General features: G+C 40.5%; 1 protein-coding gene across 1 annotated transcript in view; it reads right to left on the bottom strand.

Moving 5' to 3' along the window:
* The window catches only part of MALRD1 (MAM and LDL receptor class A domain containing 1), a 226,126-nt gene that overhangs the window by 85,174 nt on the left and 124,821 nt on the right, over positions 1-16,131 (bottom strand). Inside the window, exons 30-31 of the mRNA XM_082193611.1 lie at positions 8,214-8,394; positions 1,415-1,543 (exon numbers count right to left, since the gene is read on the bottom strand). Coding sequence (XP_082049737.1) covers positions 1,415-1,543; positions 8,214-8,394 — 310 coding nt within the window. The remainder of the gene's footprint in view (positions 1-1,414; positions 1,544-8,213; positions 8,395-16,131) is intronic.

Raw genomic sequence — 16,131 nt, 5'->3', positions numbered from 1 at the left:
TGGACATCAATTCTATGCATGGCTAAGCATGACCATGGTAATCACCATGGTTAAACCAAAGGAAATAAGTAACAAAACTATAAACTACAGATACAGCATATTATCTTATTTAATTCTACTTTATAAATACCTACTCAGGAATTGGAATCAAGCATGAAAGACCAACTAATTGTTCCCAAAGCCAACAATCACAACTTCTTGTTCACATGATATATCAGCCAAACCAACAAGGCATAACCTCCTACCAATATAATGAACCACACCAAACCATTTTTTAAAAATCTCATTCTCTACCTCTAAATCATGTATTTCTTTTTAAAACCACAGAATAATTCGGAAATGGGGTGCAGCAGAATTCTGGACATCTACATGCCAAATGATGCATACAGTAGATTCATCCATTTCTAGCTCATTCTTTTTTGACCTCTTACCATTAGCACTGCAAGAATAGCTGCTGTGAGATCAGAATATACAAAACCCTGTGAAGATTTACACCCACTGTCATGCTAGACAGTAGAAATGCATTCACTGGGTAGGAGAGGGGTACATGATTTACCAACCTGGAGAAACGGAAGGTACAAAAGGCCAAGTGAACCAGTCCAATTATATACATGCTTACCCAGAAGTAAGAAATGTATTTTAATTTTTTTAAAGAAATGAATTGGCAAAGTTTTTAAAATATTAGCATTATATGGCATATTTTTCTTCTGCATCAGAGTTTGTTTAATATGGGTCACTTACCGAAATTTGGGGTGGGCAGCGGTTGTGGTCAGACATGGCACCCAAGGGTGGAAAAGTCCTTTCGCCCTTGCAGCCGGATGCTGGGATCCTCCTCAGCCAGGTGTGAGGGATGATGGCATAGCCCACCAGAATTCTGAATATTTTAGCCAATCAGAGCCTGGGGGGGGCAGGGCTTGGGTGGCAGACCAGAGTGAACAAGTGTTCACTCCGGTCCAGTGCTGGAGGATAAAAGCCGGCAGTGCTTGTGCTGTTTTGTGTAGCAGATAAAGCATTGAGTGGAATCTTTAGTTTATTTTTGGGTGCGAGGTGACATGGTGCACCACCCCGACCCCAAGCACGTGCAACTTCTCAAGATACAACCCCTAAAGGTGTCTCAGTGGAGGTTCTGTCCTGAAGCCAAGTGGGGAGCAGATGAGCTATGGAACTTCCAAGTGCGGTCTGGGGAGGGCCACTTTAGTTGACTTTCCTAGGCTTATTCCTAGGAAAGTGGTCATAGGATTGCAGCTTCTTTGGTGTAGCAAATGTATCCAGATATAAGGGGGGGGGCAAGTCAAAGGGGGGCCAGCTCAGAAGCAACATGTTCATAACAATCCTGTCCTGAGTAGCTATTTTATAGCACTTAAGCTTTAAAAAAAACCAGCTTACATTAATGCAGAGAGATAGAAGTACTTACTGCAATCAGCTTCATCAGACAGGTCTTTGCAGTCAGCCTTGTAGTCACAAACAAGGTGAGATTCAATGCACTTCTTGTTCCAACATACGAAGTCGGTAACAGTAGGGCACACCCCAGAATCCTCTCCAACTGGAACCAACAGGACAGCTAAATCAATACTTTAATTAAATCAAAGAATGCCCTTTTTGATTTGTTTACCCATTGTGCACCATCACTTTAGTGATTTTCTGCTTCCAACAGATGTTATTCAATCCCGCTCACTTTTAATGATGGCTTGTACCTGCCTAGACTGCTCTATTGCCCATATTCAGAGCTTAATGGATGAGAAGCTTTAAGCAGACTGAAATTCAATTCAGCATGAGGACAACACTTCATTTGCCTTGTTTGGTCTCCAGATGCATGGGGGGTATGATAACATTCATTGCCAGTAAAGACAAAAATACATAGAACAAAGGCAGCAATGACGAGAAGCCCAATATGCATACACAAACTCGGACATAGAGTTCCTCCCGTTTCCCAAAGGAAACCATTGCATCATGAGTTTTCAAGATTACGGAGTTCTCAGTGCCATTTGCAATGCAGAACAGAGGACTCCTACAGTTTGAGTAAGTCAGGAAATCTCTCTTTTGCCAGCTCCAGCTCCTGTATAGTTGAGGAAAGGTGGGGGCAGGGGCAAAATAAAGCTTAGGACACACGCAAACACCCAGCAAGGTAGTCTCCTGGTTGCTCAAACTAGCAAGCCAATATAAACAGTGAAAATAATTGAGCAGAAGTTTAAATGCAAGTACAGTACTGCATTTCAGTTAATCTGTTGAACAAACCCTACTTTTTGTATTACAGTTATGCTATATCTTGAAAGCAAAACTTAAAATAAAACAAGCTTGATAATAAAAAAGGGATGATGATGATGATATGCTGACTGGGGTGTACAATAAATTTTAAACCCAATGCACACTGAAATGCTGTAATACTGAATACTGAAGGCAAGAAAAAAATGGCCTATCATAAAATCTGACTCAGATATACATATCTCAATATATTCATTTGTTTAGCGTGAAGGTCTGAAGGGATTTCAAAGTGTGCTTGGTTTAACACACTCAGAAAACGTCGCAGGATCAGCCAGAATTTCCAATCCTGGGGAATTTTCCAAGCATGTTCAACCTACTGCACTTAGAGACTTCGGCAAACTGCTGCGCTATACATGTAAAAGTCAAAGAGGAGCCCATGTACCCAGAGAAGTTGGTGGCTGAACTTGCATGTGCACCCCTGCTCCCATGCATGTTCAGGCAGATGCCCGAATGAGGCTATAATATACCTGCAGACAAGTTTAAAAGACTCACTTTGAAATCAACTGATAGCTCAAGATTACACCCAACGACCTCCTCCCTCTCCAGCCCAAAAGCCATGATGGAGGATAATATTGAAGGAGCACGTACAGTTAGTCACAAAGGCCAGCTGGGGCGGGGGGCATGGAAGGACATAATAAAGACACCTAAAGCCAACTTGGAGTGCGCTGCTAGGAAAAAGTACAGCCGACATTTATCCTCCTCCTTTCCTGGCCATAATAGGCCATTTCACATTTGAATTTTGCAGGTGACTCCTGACAACTCCTGTGGTCAATCATCCACTGGCTGTGCGGGAAGCCAAAAGACAGCCCCTCCCCCTGATTCCAGGTGACCACACTGGGCCACAATCACCACTCCTGGTGAATCAGGTATGCGGTTCTTCTGACAAACGTCAGCGAACCAAGGCATCCCACAAGCATATTGACTGAGCGACAGAACGTACACCACACCTATCAAAGTGCACAACATGAGGCTACATCACCCTGTTCATAAAACTTAAGCATTCACAAGAGAGAACTTGGTGCTGGGTAAACGGATGAAAGAGCAATGTGTATCCAAAGTGAGCCAGCAAAGTGGAAATGCTTTATTGCTAACAATTGTATTAAGATATTCTGCTTCTGGGCTGAAGATACAAACATACCAGGAATGCCAACTGTACTACTACAACTGGAGATGTAAAGACAAGGCAACACACAAATATAAGCAACAGAGGAGAAGATGGTACCACAAGTGTAGGATCCTGAAACACACTTGAATCCCAACCTCAGCACTCCAAGATGGGCAATGAATTCAAATGCACAGAGGACATCTTCCTCTTCTTTCAATGTGGAGAAATTAATCTTTGGCTTTACTTGTGGACTGGTGGACACTAGTCATGATGACAATATGAAATATCCAAGTTTAGGGGTTACTTACATGAATACAAAAGCAACAGCAGGCAAGAGCAATTGCCTTCATGCTTCCCAGAGCTATTCCCCTAATATACACATGTGTTGGTTAGAGAACTGCTTAACAAAATTCAGAGAAGTTTAGTTGTATTTCCGTTTGTGCAACTGTTTCTTTAACTGTGAATTTGTGATTTAAACCAAGCTTCTCCCCCGTCCCTACTAAATGCAAGGTATCCCTTTACCAGTTTTTCAGCCCTTGGCTGAATGTTGACATTTCATTAAGGAAGGAAGAAAATGGTTTTCACTCAGAATAGTGTTTGTCATAATTAGGAGCATTTTTTCATTTTAAATTCAGGATACCTTCACAAAAACAAGATAAACTGAACAAACTAAAAAGGATGCCAGAGAAAAAAATAAAATAAAATTTGTTTCCCCAAATATAATTCAACTAGTTTGCTCTGAACCAGCCAAGAGTAACATGTTGGAGAAACAGAAAGTGCAATGACGAAGAAATCTAATGAAGCGGTATAGCACTTGCATGCATTCCCTGTTTTCGCCTGCTGTGCTTCTCAAGTGTCCTTGCAAGGTAAACTATGGGGAGCTGTTGAACTACAGAAGAACACCAAGGCACTGAAAGAGCTGCACAAGCTGTGGACGGCCAAACCCTTAGTTTGACCCCATCATTGTTTGACTCATATTGCAACCTACATATATTTATTTGGAGAGAGAGCTACATTCCCTGCTTACTCTGCTTACCAGCTCCCCTCACATTCCCTAGACTTTCCCCTTCCCACCCCATGCAACTACCAATCCCCCTTTCACCTCCTCAAGCCTATTTTTTAATCCACTTCTCTCTTCTGTTATACTGCACTGCTTTCACCTTCACTCCTATGCCCGTGTCCCTCCTTCCTTTTGTGGAACCCACTCACAGAGTGTTTGTTGTGGGGGAGGAAGGGAAAGGAGAATGTTAGCCACTTTGAGACTCCTTAAAGGGAGTGAAAGGCGGGATATCAAATCCAAACTCTTCTTCTTCTTCTTCTTCCACACATTTCAACTAACCCCTTTCACCTTTAGTCGAATTATGGTGCCACCTTCCCCTCCTATTATGCAGCTCTGTTTGTACTCCTGTTTTCATCTTTACCTCCATTTCCATGCCGACTCTTCCAACCATTTTTGCAACCCCCTTTTGCAACCCGATTTTCGCCTTTATCCCTTCTCCTTCATTTTATTAACTCCGCCTTGTGCACAGACCATTCCCATTTCTGTGGCTCCTCCTCTCTTCTGTTCTGGAGTCCCCTTTATACACACAAACCCATGATGAGATCTGTTACTGCATCTTTAAGCTAAATGGACTCTAAAGAGCAAGAGTGTCATTAGCGTGTTCAGTTAGAGAAGGTTAAGTTCAGCTGATGGCTGTTGCGCATATATGGGTGTTTGCTTCTTGAGGAAATATCCATTCTAAATTACTACACGGAAGCTGGATCTTCTTGTTGAAAACAACACAAGGTACTAGGAGTGAAATGCATTGTGTGAGGTTACTGTGGGATATTTGCAGGCTCTTCATCCCTTATCTCTCTCACACAAGGCAGCCGAGGAATAGAAGAGGATGTTTGAGTACAGCAAGAAGGACATGGATAGCTTCTCCTTCATTTCTCCCAGCATTCCCTTCTTGCCCCCCCCCCGCCCCAGTACTGCAAATAATTACTCTTAGTTTTAAAAAGTTATCCTTGGAATAATTGTGTGGCCTTTCTTGAAATTGCTATTTTTTTCCCTTGGTAAATGATAAATTATGATTTAATTCTATTCAATGCTTTTCTATAAAAGTTTTTTTGGGGTGGAAAACAAACTATAATTATGCCTCAAATACAAAATGAACAGTTGGGATCCTCTTGTGACAAGCCTTGTGGGGAAATTATATATGCAAAACATGCAAAAATATACTCTTGCTTGATGATCAATATAAAAAGCTGTAATATCAATGTCCTTCACTGCTATTGTGATGCATTTCATTTTCCTTACTGTTTGTTGTACCAATTCCTGAGATAATCTTAAGTGCTTTGAATGCATAGAGAGCAGCAGCAATGTATAAATGTATAAATGCTAAGTGCTGGGTGAAATTGGTAGCTGAATAGTTTTAGTAGGTTAAAATCTATTAGAATTTTTTAAATGGGCATATGGTATTTTATATGACGTTTATAAAACAAACCACATCTGTACAATCCTGGCCTGGACTTTCTCCTTTCTCTGTTAATATGTGCTGCTCTCTCTTTTTTCTTGTCTTAGTAATCATGTCAGCCCCCTGCTGGGCCTTCTGTATTTATAATATACTATTGATGAGCAAGCCCTGAATAGTTTGTAACAGTCTGAAAAAATTTCACCCACAGCAAATGATCAATGACACTGGGGACAGATACCAAATGTAATCATGTTAGCACAAAGCATCACTCACAGTGGGAAGACTTGAAGTAGCCAACAGGAAAAAAAAATGCCAGCCATGCACAGGTGCTGTGATTCAGTGCATATGATAAAAATCAAAACCTATGAATCTTGGACCATGTCTGTGGCACACTCTCAAGAAGGATTATTATTATGATTAAATAGCTAGTCATGCAAATATTTTACCAGCTTTTAAATTATTGTGGTAGACATCAAAGTTAAAATTGGGAAGAGTTCTAAAAATACTTAACATATAAGTGCTATCATGCTATGTTTTTAAGATAGCCATTGACACACTACTTTCAAAATAGAGAACTTTTGAGTGTGGATGTGAATCAGGAGGTGAATAAAGTGTTGCATTGAAACAAAAAAAAAAATTCTAAAGGCAGGTATCTCTCTCCCTCTCCCTCTTTTTCTCTTGATGCTATATTGTTTCTTTGAAGGTTATATTGTTTCTTTGAAGGTTATATTGTTTCTATGAATGTTGCTCCTGTGAATCCAAATGAAAACAAGGACGATCACTTTTAAGTATAAAAAGAAATTAAAGGGAGGAAAACAAACAGAAAAAGAAGGCTTTAATATTTTGTTTGTTGATTTGGGTTTCTTTTTATCCTGCATTTCTTTGAATTAGATGTACTGTGGACAATAGTTAATTAGCTGTAGCTCTTCCTATCTTAAGGAATAATGAGGAACTGTGTTCTGAAGATGCACAGCCTGTATTAAATGAAGGAGGAGGCAAAGAAGAGGAGGTGTGAATGTTAAATCACTAATAAAAAGGATGACTGATGAATTAACTCTTTCTCTGAGAGGAGAACTACTTAAAGGGAAAATGCCACATGCAGGAGACTATTCCACCAACAATTCCCTTCTTTAAAAGCCGTAAAGCGTTTAGTAACCAAACTGCCTTTGAATTCAGACGGTAACCTTTTATCTAAAGGGATCTTACAGAAGAAAACTTCCTTTGTGGGTTGTGCCCTCAGTGATTCCCCTTTCCACTTTTCTATAAAGGCAACTGCCATAGTTTAAAAACTGTTCAGGAACAGAAAGTGAAGAACTTGGAACTAAGGTCTTGGATCCATGGGATGAACAAAATGTATATTTATTTATTTAGGTACAAGTTCAGAAAGATTTCTTGGAAGTAGAATTCTACCAAAGAGCAATAAAGCTTAGCAGGATTCCTCAAAATACATTTGATAAGCACTTTCATTTTCAGGTATTTTTGTATCGGGGTGTTTTGCCAGTTGATTAGATATAGGAACAGCACCATACTGTCAGTAACATGTGTGGCTATGGACAGCTGTTTCTGGGGGAAAGTTGATAAAGCATTTCCTCAGGCAGTAGCGAGAAGTCGTATCAAATAAGGTGTGCTATCAGTTCAAAAATCTGTGGGGATTTTTACTCAGCCAGGGCTAATCAGAAGATTTGTGTTGATTCTGACATAAAACAGGCTTAACAAATTATATTGACTCTTAGAGAATTCTGCCTGTAGGCAGTGAAGCCTTGGCAGGAGGATCCACACACAATTGGAAAGATTTGTTGGTGAAGACATTGAGATACAGATAATCCCAGCTGCGACCATAGATTTGTCATAAAGTCATAATATCTGAATCTGGCTTTCTACATTTCTGTGAATTTCTGTTTCTTGCTGTAGGGTAAATCACACCCAAAGAATGTGGTAGTAGACACTTGAGACAAAAAGGACTGATGTTTGGGCATCCATGTGTGAGAATAATGCAGAGGAGATAGAACAGGAGGGGGCAAAGCGGTGCTCGCCATAGGTTTTGGACTACATTCCAATGGGCAGCAATGAGAGGAACTGTAGTCCACCGCCCCTGGAGGGCACCATGTTAGCTATTCCTGGGATAGAAGGTAAAGACACTGTCATAACCACCAAACAGCAAAATATAGCTGTAGTTGTTTTTTTTAATAAGTTGTAAATTTATTATTTAATATACTGAAGGCCTATGCTTCTTGAAACTGCTTGAGTTGATGAGTTGAACAAAGTAAGACAATGAACTTGGCTTAGTGTTACGTGTGAACCTGACCATTATTGCATTGCTTTAAAAAAAACCAAAACATTTCTATGCATTAATTTTTTAGCACATACCATTTTGAGTAAGAAGTCCTTACCTGTGCTGCAGTTCTCATAGACAATGTCATCTATTGCTGCTCCTCCTCCAAGATCCTTGATCCGAATGCCTTCAAACAGAACTTCAAAATTTCTCAGCTTCCCCAGATGTATTTCTGCTTTCTTCCAAAGGCCACCATAGTCTCCAGAATCACTCCAAACCTTTGAAAGACCACTCCCAGTCTTCAAAGAAAAGAATAAAGCTTGAGTGAATGCAAAACTCAGAATGCTGAATTTGCCCCTGCCGTGAGTATGGAACGTGGGTAAGAGAAAGTGAAAGTTACAAGAAACACTGTTAGTTTAAGCAGGGCTAGTCATCATCTGCAAGGTACCACCACAAACATCCCTGACCACTGGCCATAGTGGCTGGAAGTGTTTGGGGTTGCAGTCCAACAACAACTGGAGGGTGCCATGTTGGCAACCCCTGAATTACAGCAGAAAATAAAGACTGAAAGGGAATGTGCAACCACTGTCCTTGGTTCACGAAAAGAGAAAACTTAAACATCCATGGGTAAATGTGCAAAGGGACACATTGCACAAGATTCCTGATGCATGGGGAAATGATGTGACTCACTCAGGCATCCTCTACTTTCACTGTTGCATTACATGCAACACAACTTTTATAATCAAGTCAAACTTTCAGGAAGCGGTTACGTGGGTCTTGAAGGAGAACTGGAAATCTTTCCTTGTGCATGTGAGAGTCAGGTTAATGACTGAGAGAGGAGACCCAGGTCAGAGCTGGGAATAAAGGCTGCCACAATGGAGAGGTGTTCCTACCATTCAATACATGTAAGCTAATTATAGTAAGCTTCTGTGAAATGTTCTTAGGGAACAATGACTTTCCCCCAAGATTTGTACACTACCATTTTGCTGCTGTTTTGGACATTATTCTCTCTGATCTGTGCTTTTAAGCTGTTACATTAGGTTAGCATATTTGTATTGTTTTATATGTTGTTTTAGATCATGTATGGATTTATTTACATGCTGATTATTTTGTCCTTGCTTTTTGAATTGAGATATTATTGTTGTTTGTTTGATACATTGTGAGCCACTTGGGCAAATTTTTGTGGGAAAGTGCATATAAATAAACAGATGGTGATGATAAATCTGATTCTTCAATGAACAGACAGTTAAGTGCAAATTGTTACGTACAGGACCTATTTTCAAAAGTGTTACATCATTCTTGATGCCTTTCCCAGCTGCTACTTTTTCAGGCTTCAAATCATCCAAGCAGCTAAAATGAGCAAATTTTCTTATTACACGGCAAAGCTACGGCTGGGTTACACAACACCCGCAATTTAAGGTGCCACAAAAGTAAAATATATTATGCAGCGCCTGGAGGCAACTTTTTTTGGTCTGAAAATACACTACTGATTTTGTTAACATTTTCTGTATTGTGTACATAGGAGATTCACACAAACAGGCAATTCTCACAAAACCTCCAACTTTGGGGTAAGGTGCTCTGACAGCATGCAACCCAAGGGCTAGATTATATTTTACTACAACTATAGGCCTCCAAGGGAACAACCCCATATTAAGGCAAGAATCCAGAATCACATACTACTTAAAAATACAACTTAACAAGTAAATAGATAAGGGCACCTGACCAGATAGATCAGTTAGTTAACGGTGTCAAAGACACCAGAGGACAAAAAGGGACTTATGAATGAATGTGAAATTTACAGACACTGGAAATAGACTGATGGATCCATCCCTACCTGGCACCAGTGACCACAAACTCAATAGCTAAGATGCATCATTTTAGAATAAATATTTAACATGGTTATACTCAGCATAATATATTTATAGTTGTAATATCCAGCAAAAAAGCTAACACTGTGTAGTTCAAATATGCAGCCAGCAGACTACTCCTATGCACATGCTCAAGTCAACATTAATTCAACGGCACATGAACAGAACAATTTAACTGATTCCACTATGTGTGTAGATAGAGATATATAAAACACTTCTACTAGTGCAGTCAATTCCAGGGAGTGAACACAGATTTTCTGAATACATAGCCTTTGCTCTAGGTCTCTCTTATGTGCAGTTGATTTGGCAGCTATGGGATGATTAACAGCAAACTAAAACAAACAAGGCCCCAATTAGTACTTAGCTATAGAAACAATATGAATGCCAATGAAAATCAATGTTGGCTTACACAACAAATTTGCCTACAATGACTTCTGAACCCTCCTCACTTGGAATGCTAAAAATCCATTCATTATTCATGTCAAGGCCACATTTGGCCTACAACCAGTATCATTAAAGTGGATTGAAGCATTTAACTGAATGAGAATTACATCCTCTTGGACTGCAGTCATACACATACTTGACTGGAATAAGTCCCATTGAATTCAGTGGGACTTACCTTTGAGTAGACATGGCGGATAGGCTTGAACAGTGGCACACACGCCACAGCATGTATAATTGTCAGCTTGAGGTGCATCAACCTCAGCTGGTAGAAAGTAAAACGGGTAGAAAGTACTCCATGCACAGAGGCTACTCATAAGGCAGCACTTGTTGCTTGCAATACAGTGCCTGCTACTTACTTACTTCTCTCTACACTCTAGTACCTAAACATGTCCTATGTGTTTATCGATATATTTGAAGGGGGGGGGGAATGCTGCCAGTTCATGCAGCAATAAAACTAGAAGGTAGCAAGGGATATGATCATTGTTATTAGACAATGTAACGAAGACACAGCCTGCAATTATGCCATAAGATTATGCCATAAGAATGGAGGGTGGGCATGCACATTAGAGAGGTCTCCAGGGATCTTGCAAGTGGGTTTAAGGAGTAAAAGGTTCGTTGTGGTACAGTGTTAAATAAAAAATAGAAAGGGATTCCAACTGTATTTAAAAAGACAAAGTCCATGAATATTATCATATACCAGAAGAACTGAGAGTTTGTTGTTCAAGGTTCAGTCTCTTCACTCACAGCCTTAACTCACAAGGTGGATTAGGGGCAGCATGACCAGCTGCAGGGCACCGCAACTATGATGTCGTGAATTGAGCAGAATCAAAGGCAATAGGCAGAAAACACTGTTTTTTGGCCTCACACAGGGCACAGCTGTAATTTGAAAGACCAAAGTCTGCCCCTGCTTAACTATGTCTCCTTCTCCTTCTGTCTCTCTCCTCACTCCACAGCAACATGGTGCTTTCTGCTGCTAGACCCTAGAAAACAAGTGTACCTCTTTTCTCCTGAATGGTGAGCGCAAATGTACTCCCAGCTGCAGTATGGCCATCTTTCTGTTGGAGATTCATTCCCCGTGTCTGCAGTCATGGGATTGTTGTCTATCACATGACAGTGTATGTTTTCATTCCACAGTGTGGGAAGTGACGGAGACAGGATGTTTTGGTATTAATGTGTTCTGTGAAGTGGGACTATTGTCCTTTGTTCTTTCTCTCTTTGCTGTCTGATGAGGAAGTGGAAGGAGCTAAAGCAGAATGCTCCAAGTGTATTATATGTAAATAAACGTAGATTAGCCAAAATGCTGTGCTACTGAGTTCTGTTCCACTGAGTTCTGTTCCACAAACTGTGAATACTATGCAGATCCCTAAGTGTGCTGATGTCTCCAAGGTCGCTGTGATGTTCGGGTTGGAGAAAGCTTTTGAATGATCGAACAGGAGGGAGACAACATGCCAGTCGGGCATGTGTCTCTGCCAGGGTCCTACACAAGAGTAGGATGCTCCTAACACTTTCTCCTTTTTGCCTCCTCTTCCTCTTCTGTTCTTCTTCCTCCATTGAGTACACTTTTCTCTTTTGCCACCCCACCACCATGATTCTAGGGTGGTCAGTGGAGTGGGTTACTAAAAAAAGCTAAACAATTTTATGGGTTTCAGGAATTTTACTTTTTGAAATATGGTAACCCTAGATATAGAGACCAGTTAGACAAATTTGTCAGTGAAGTATGTGAGACTGACAAACTCCAAGGGACAAATTAGGATAGTTCTGCATCATCGAAGTGTGTGGAGGCATATATATATACGTGAATACAAAGACTCAAAGCACTTAATTGCATCTATTCTTTTAGTTGTCTTTACACATACATGCAGTTTGCCCTTGAAATCTCTTTTGTGTGGGAAAACATTCCAAAACATTATTAATAGGAAGAGTCTGATTAATTAATAAGAGCTAGCCATTGATTGGGGAATTAAGCAGAAGCTTTAACTGAAGTGGGAATTAATAATGGAAAATTATAATGCAAAATTGATCCATTTAAGTATTTACTGATAATAAAGTGAATTAGACATTTCTAGTATTGAAGCATTAAGGCCCATAATCCTTTAGACACGTTTACAGATATGCTTTATCCGTTGCATAGGGAATAGCACCACTGAAATGAGTTCAAATACCAAAGGACATTTGGATCAGATACATAAATGGCTATTTTGCAAACCTTGTAAACATTTCTGGATCTGGAACTACTAGAAGAGCCCATTACTATTACGCTGCTTAGCTTCTGCTGTTTCAAAATTTATAAATACTTAATAAAACATCAAATACAGTGAAAATATTCAAGTATAAACAGGCCAACATTCTTAACTGAAATTCTGTTTGAAAGGTCCGAAACCATATTTTTCAATATAACATATTATGGAGTTTGCTTGGAGAAGAAAAACAGATTCTACTTTCATCACAAGATCATTGTTGTCAGTTCTTTGGGGACTGCGAGTGCTTGAGCTATATGCATGCCATTGCTGTGTGCAAGGACACTCTTTTAAAACACTGTGAGCACTGTGCACGTTGACAGTACCAATCACCTGCTGAAGGGAAGCCTTACTGAGAAGTTCAACTGGAACTTACCATATGGTCTGAGACTGTATGTGTGATCTGACTTTGCTCTGAGCCATGAGTGTATCACTGTGGTGGACAGGGAAAGCCTACTGTGTGAATCACCTCAAATTAATTCCAGAATCCAGTGCCATATCTAAATACAATTAACCCCTTAATTCAGCGAATAATTCCCCATTGGCTATGATTATGAGATGGAAAGCACACCCCTCCTTAATTAATTGGACTATCCACGTGGTCAATTCCATTTTAGGACAATCCCAGGAAGCTGATACACACAACTCTGGATCTCAAGACAACAGGCTTCTTTCTTTCTGTAGTTAGGCTTTAGACCCCTCCCTTACTTCCACCCTCCCAGTATACCCTGGCCTCCAAGCTATGTTTATTATTTCATCTGAGGGTTAGTTCAAAATCCTAGGCAGAGACATACCAGCCAGCATCTTTCTAAAGAGTTTTTTCCCTGCTTTTGAACTACCGGTAACTTAGTACCAGCGGTACCTTTGCGGCACCAATATTCAGTGCCCCCCTGCCTCATGCTCCATTCTACATCAGAGTTATGGTACCCCTAGTGGTGTCCCTGAGGCTCCATGCCCAGTGTGACTGAACCCGTTATGCTCCCCTAAATCTGCCTGTTACTAGGGCTCCAAGAACAGAAATATCAAATCAGAATTAGCCATATTATTACCCATTCCATCACTGCCTGAGCCTTACGAGGGACAGGGATGCACTCCACACAAAGTGTTTGCAAAGAAATCCTGGAAATCTATTATTCCTCTCTAGTTAGTTTTTTGACCCTTATGTTTTTTATTTATTATTACATTTACTTATTTAATATATTTATAGAAGTATTTATATACTGCCCGCTCATAAAATGTCAGGACAGCATACAGCAACATAAAATCTGTAAAAGTAGTTAAGAACAATTGTTAACATGACTGGCTACAATCAGTAAGACAACCGACTATATACCACCTTTCTTTCAGGGAGGTTGAATCACCCAACTGACCAATGTAGAGAAGACGAGGGTGGAAGCTACACACATGTAAAAAACGTTCTGCATTTTTAAAAATACATTGAATTTTCCATAAGGCTCACCATCGCCATCTAGTGTCACATTGTATATTGCACTCAAAGCATACTTAATATGTTTTATTTGCAGCTGTATTGCTGAGTGCCAAGTTACTGTGGTATAGTGGTTAGAGTGCTGATTAAGACCAGGGAGATGCAGGTTTTAATCCCCACTCTGCCATGATAGTCACAGAGTAACCTACCTCACAGGGTTATTATGAGGATAAAATAAGGAGGGTTTTTATAAGCTACCCTGTGATCCTTGGAGGCAAGTTTAATGAAGATATTTTTAATTCTGAGACAGTTTTCCAATAGTACTTCACTATTGTTTGTCCAGGTAACAGGATTTGTAATTTGTTAACATTTCTACTCCATTTGTGTTCCTGTCAACAGACTAAGTTCTCTCTGAAGTTTTTGTTGTTTTTTTTAACCCTGTTAGATTTGCTGACATCAAATCCCTATTGTAGAAAACTGAGCTGGGAAATGATGGTGTAGCTGTTACCAACGTTTTGGAGAAATGTGTATTACTTTTGATGGAAGCTGAAATTAAAACAAACATTTCAGTACAATTGTAGCAAAAACTTATGGACTGTATTTTATAACCCTTTTCTTTCTTTACAATAAAAATCAATAACCTGAAGACAGACTGGACAGATTAACATACACTTTCTTTGATTCCCTGTCATTAGAGCAAGGAAATGTTTGTCTACAGCAACTGACAAACTGGAAGAAAAAAGAGTGGAAAAAAGCATCTCTCCATCTCACTCTTTTCTCTCCACAAACAAGTTAAAAAACATAGGAGCACTGTTTGCCTTTTGTCAGTCATCTGGACTCCCATAAATTATTTATTGTGATTTCCAAATCCACTTTATATTTCTTTCCAGGAATAAAGAGGTCATGCTGGTTTATGTAGTGAAATTTCTTCATCCTTTGCAATTCTTTGTTTATGCTTCCACCCCTCAAATCCCCAAAGAATGCAGAGAATAAAACAAAAGCTACACTTTGCCTCTGACCACTCTACTAAATCTCACCTAGTTGTGACCTTTACACATTATTGTCCATTGGAGGCTGCCCAACACTGTAAATAATTCCCAGCTTCAAACTGTTCACATCCTCCCACACATAGCTCTAGCTGTCCGAGGAACGAGAGATGCCACAATCGAACATATAATCAGTGTTATTTAACTCCCCCCCTCCAGTGCCCATACATCTGCCAACAGAGGAAGTGAGCTTGGCAGAGGGGGGTCAAGGCGTGATAGGACTCATAGTCCCTGCTCACCCTGCCTTGGAGACTGGACCAGCAGGTGCAGCAGAAGCGGCAACCCATTGGAAGACAGCACAGTGGTAGGGTTGGGAAGGGAAGGAAAAGGGGTCATCGTTTTGCCACCACTCCAGGCTCCAGGGTTTCGGGTACATGGACTTCAGATGGTTGCCTTCAACTCAAGAGGCCAGTGCTTAGCCTCTTCCAACCCCTCAACATGCATGTTGCATGCATATCATGAAGAGGCAGACGGTTGGGTTGGAGTCTGAGTGCAGAGTCCATCTCCATGCTTGGCCTCCTCCACCCATTCATGATTGGAGGAACTCAGCCCTGCACCAACAGACATTGGGGGGCACCTATGGTAGCTTCTCTTGGGTTAGGGGAGAGGAAAGTCATTCTGGAACAGGCCATGAAGTGGTCTTTGCCTGCCTGCCTCTCTCTCCTGAAATCTTGATCTTCCAGTTCTAAGTTCTCAGTGCTAGCATTTCTAGTCATTGTAGCTGCAAACCCAAAGTCAAAGAGAAGTACCCCAAAGAACAGGTGGTTGTTATAAAGGTATAGTGCTTCTGTGATTAATTTGGGACATCCATTGATGTCCCACCAAGGCTGCTACAGTGGTACCTCTAGATACGAACAGAATCCGTTCCGGAGCCCAGTTCGCATCTAAAAGCAAACGTAACTAGCAACGGCACGTCTGCACACACACGCATCGCTTTTCGTCGCTTCTGCGCATGCATGTGACGTCATTTTAAGCATCTGCGCATGCGCAAGTGGCAAAACCCAGAAGTAACATG

This window comes from Podarcis vaucheri (genome assembly GCF_965113315.1).
Source record: "Podarcis vaucheri genome assembly, chromosome: 12".
Taxonomy (NCBI): Eukaryota; Metazoa; Chordata; class Lepidosauria; order Squamata; family Lacertidae; genus Podarcis; species Podarcis vaucheri.
This window is presented reverse-complemented; position numbering and strand designations above follow the sequence as displayed.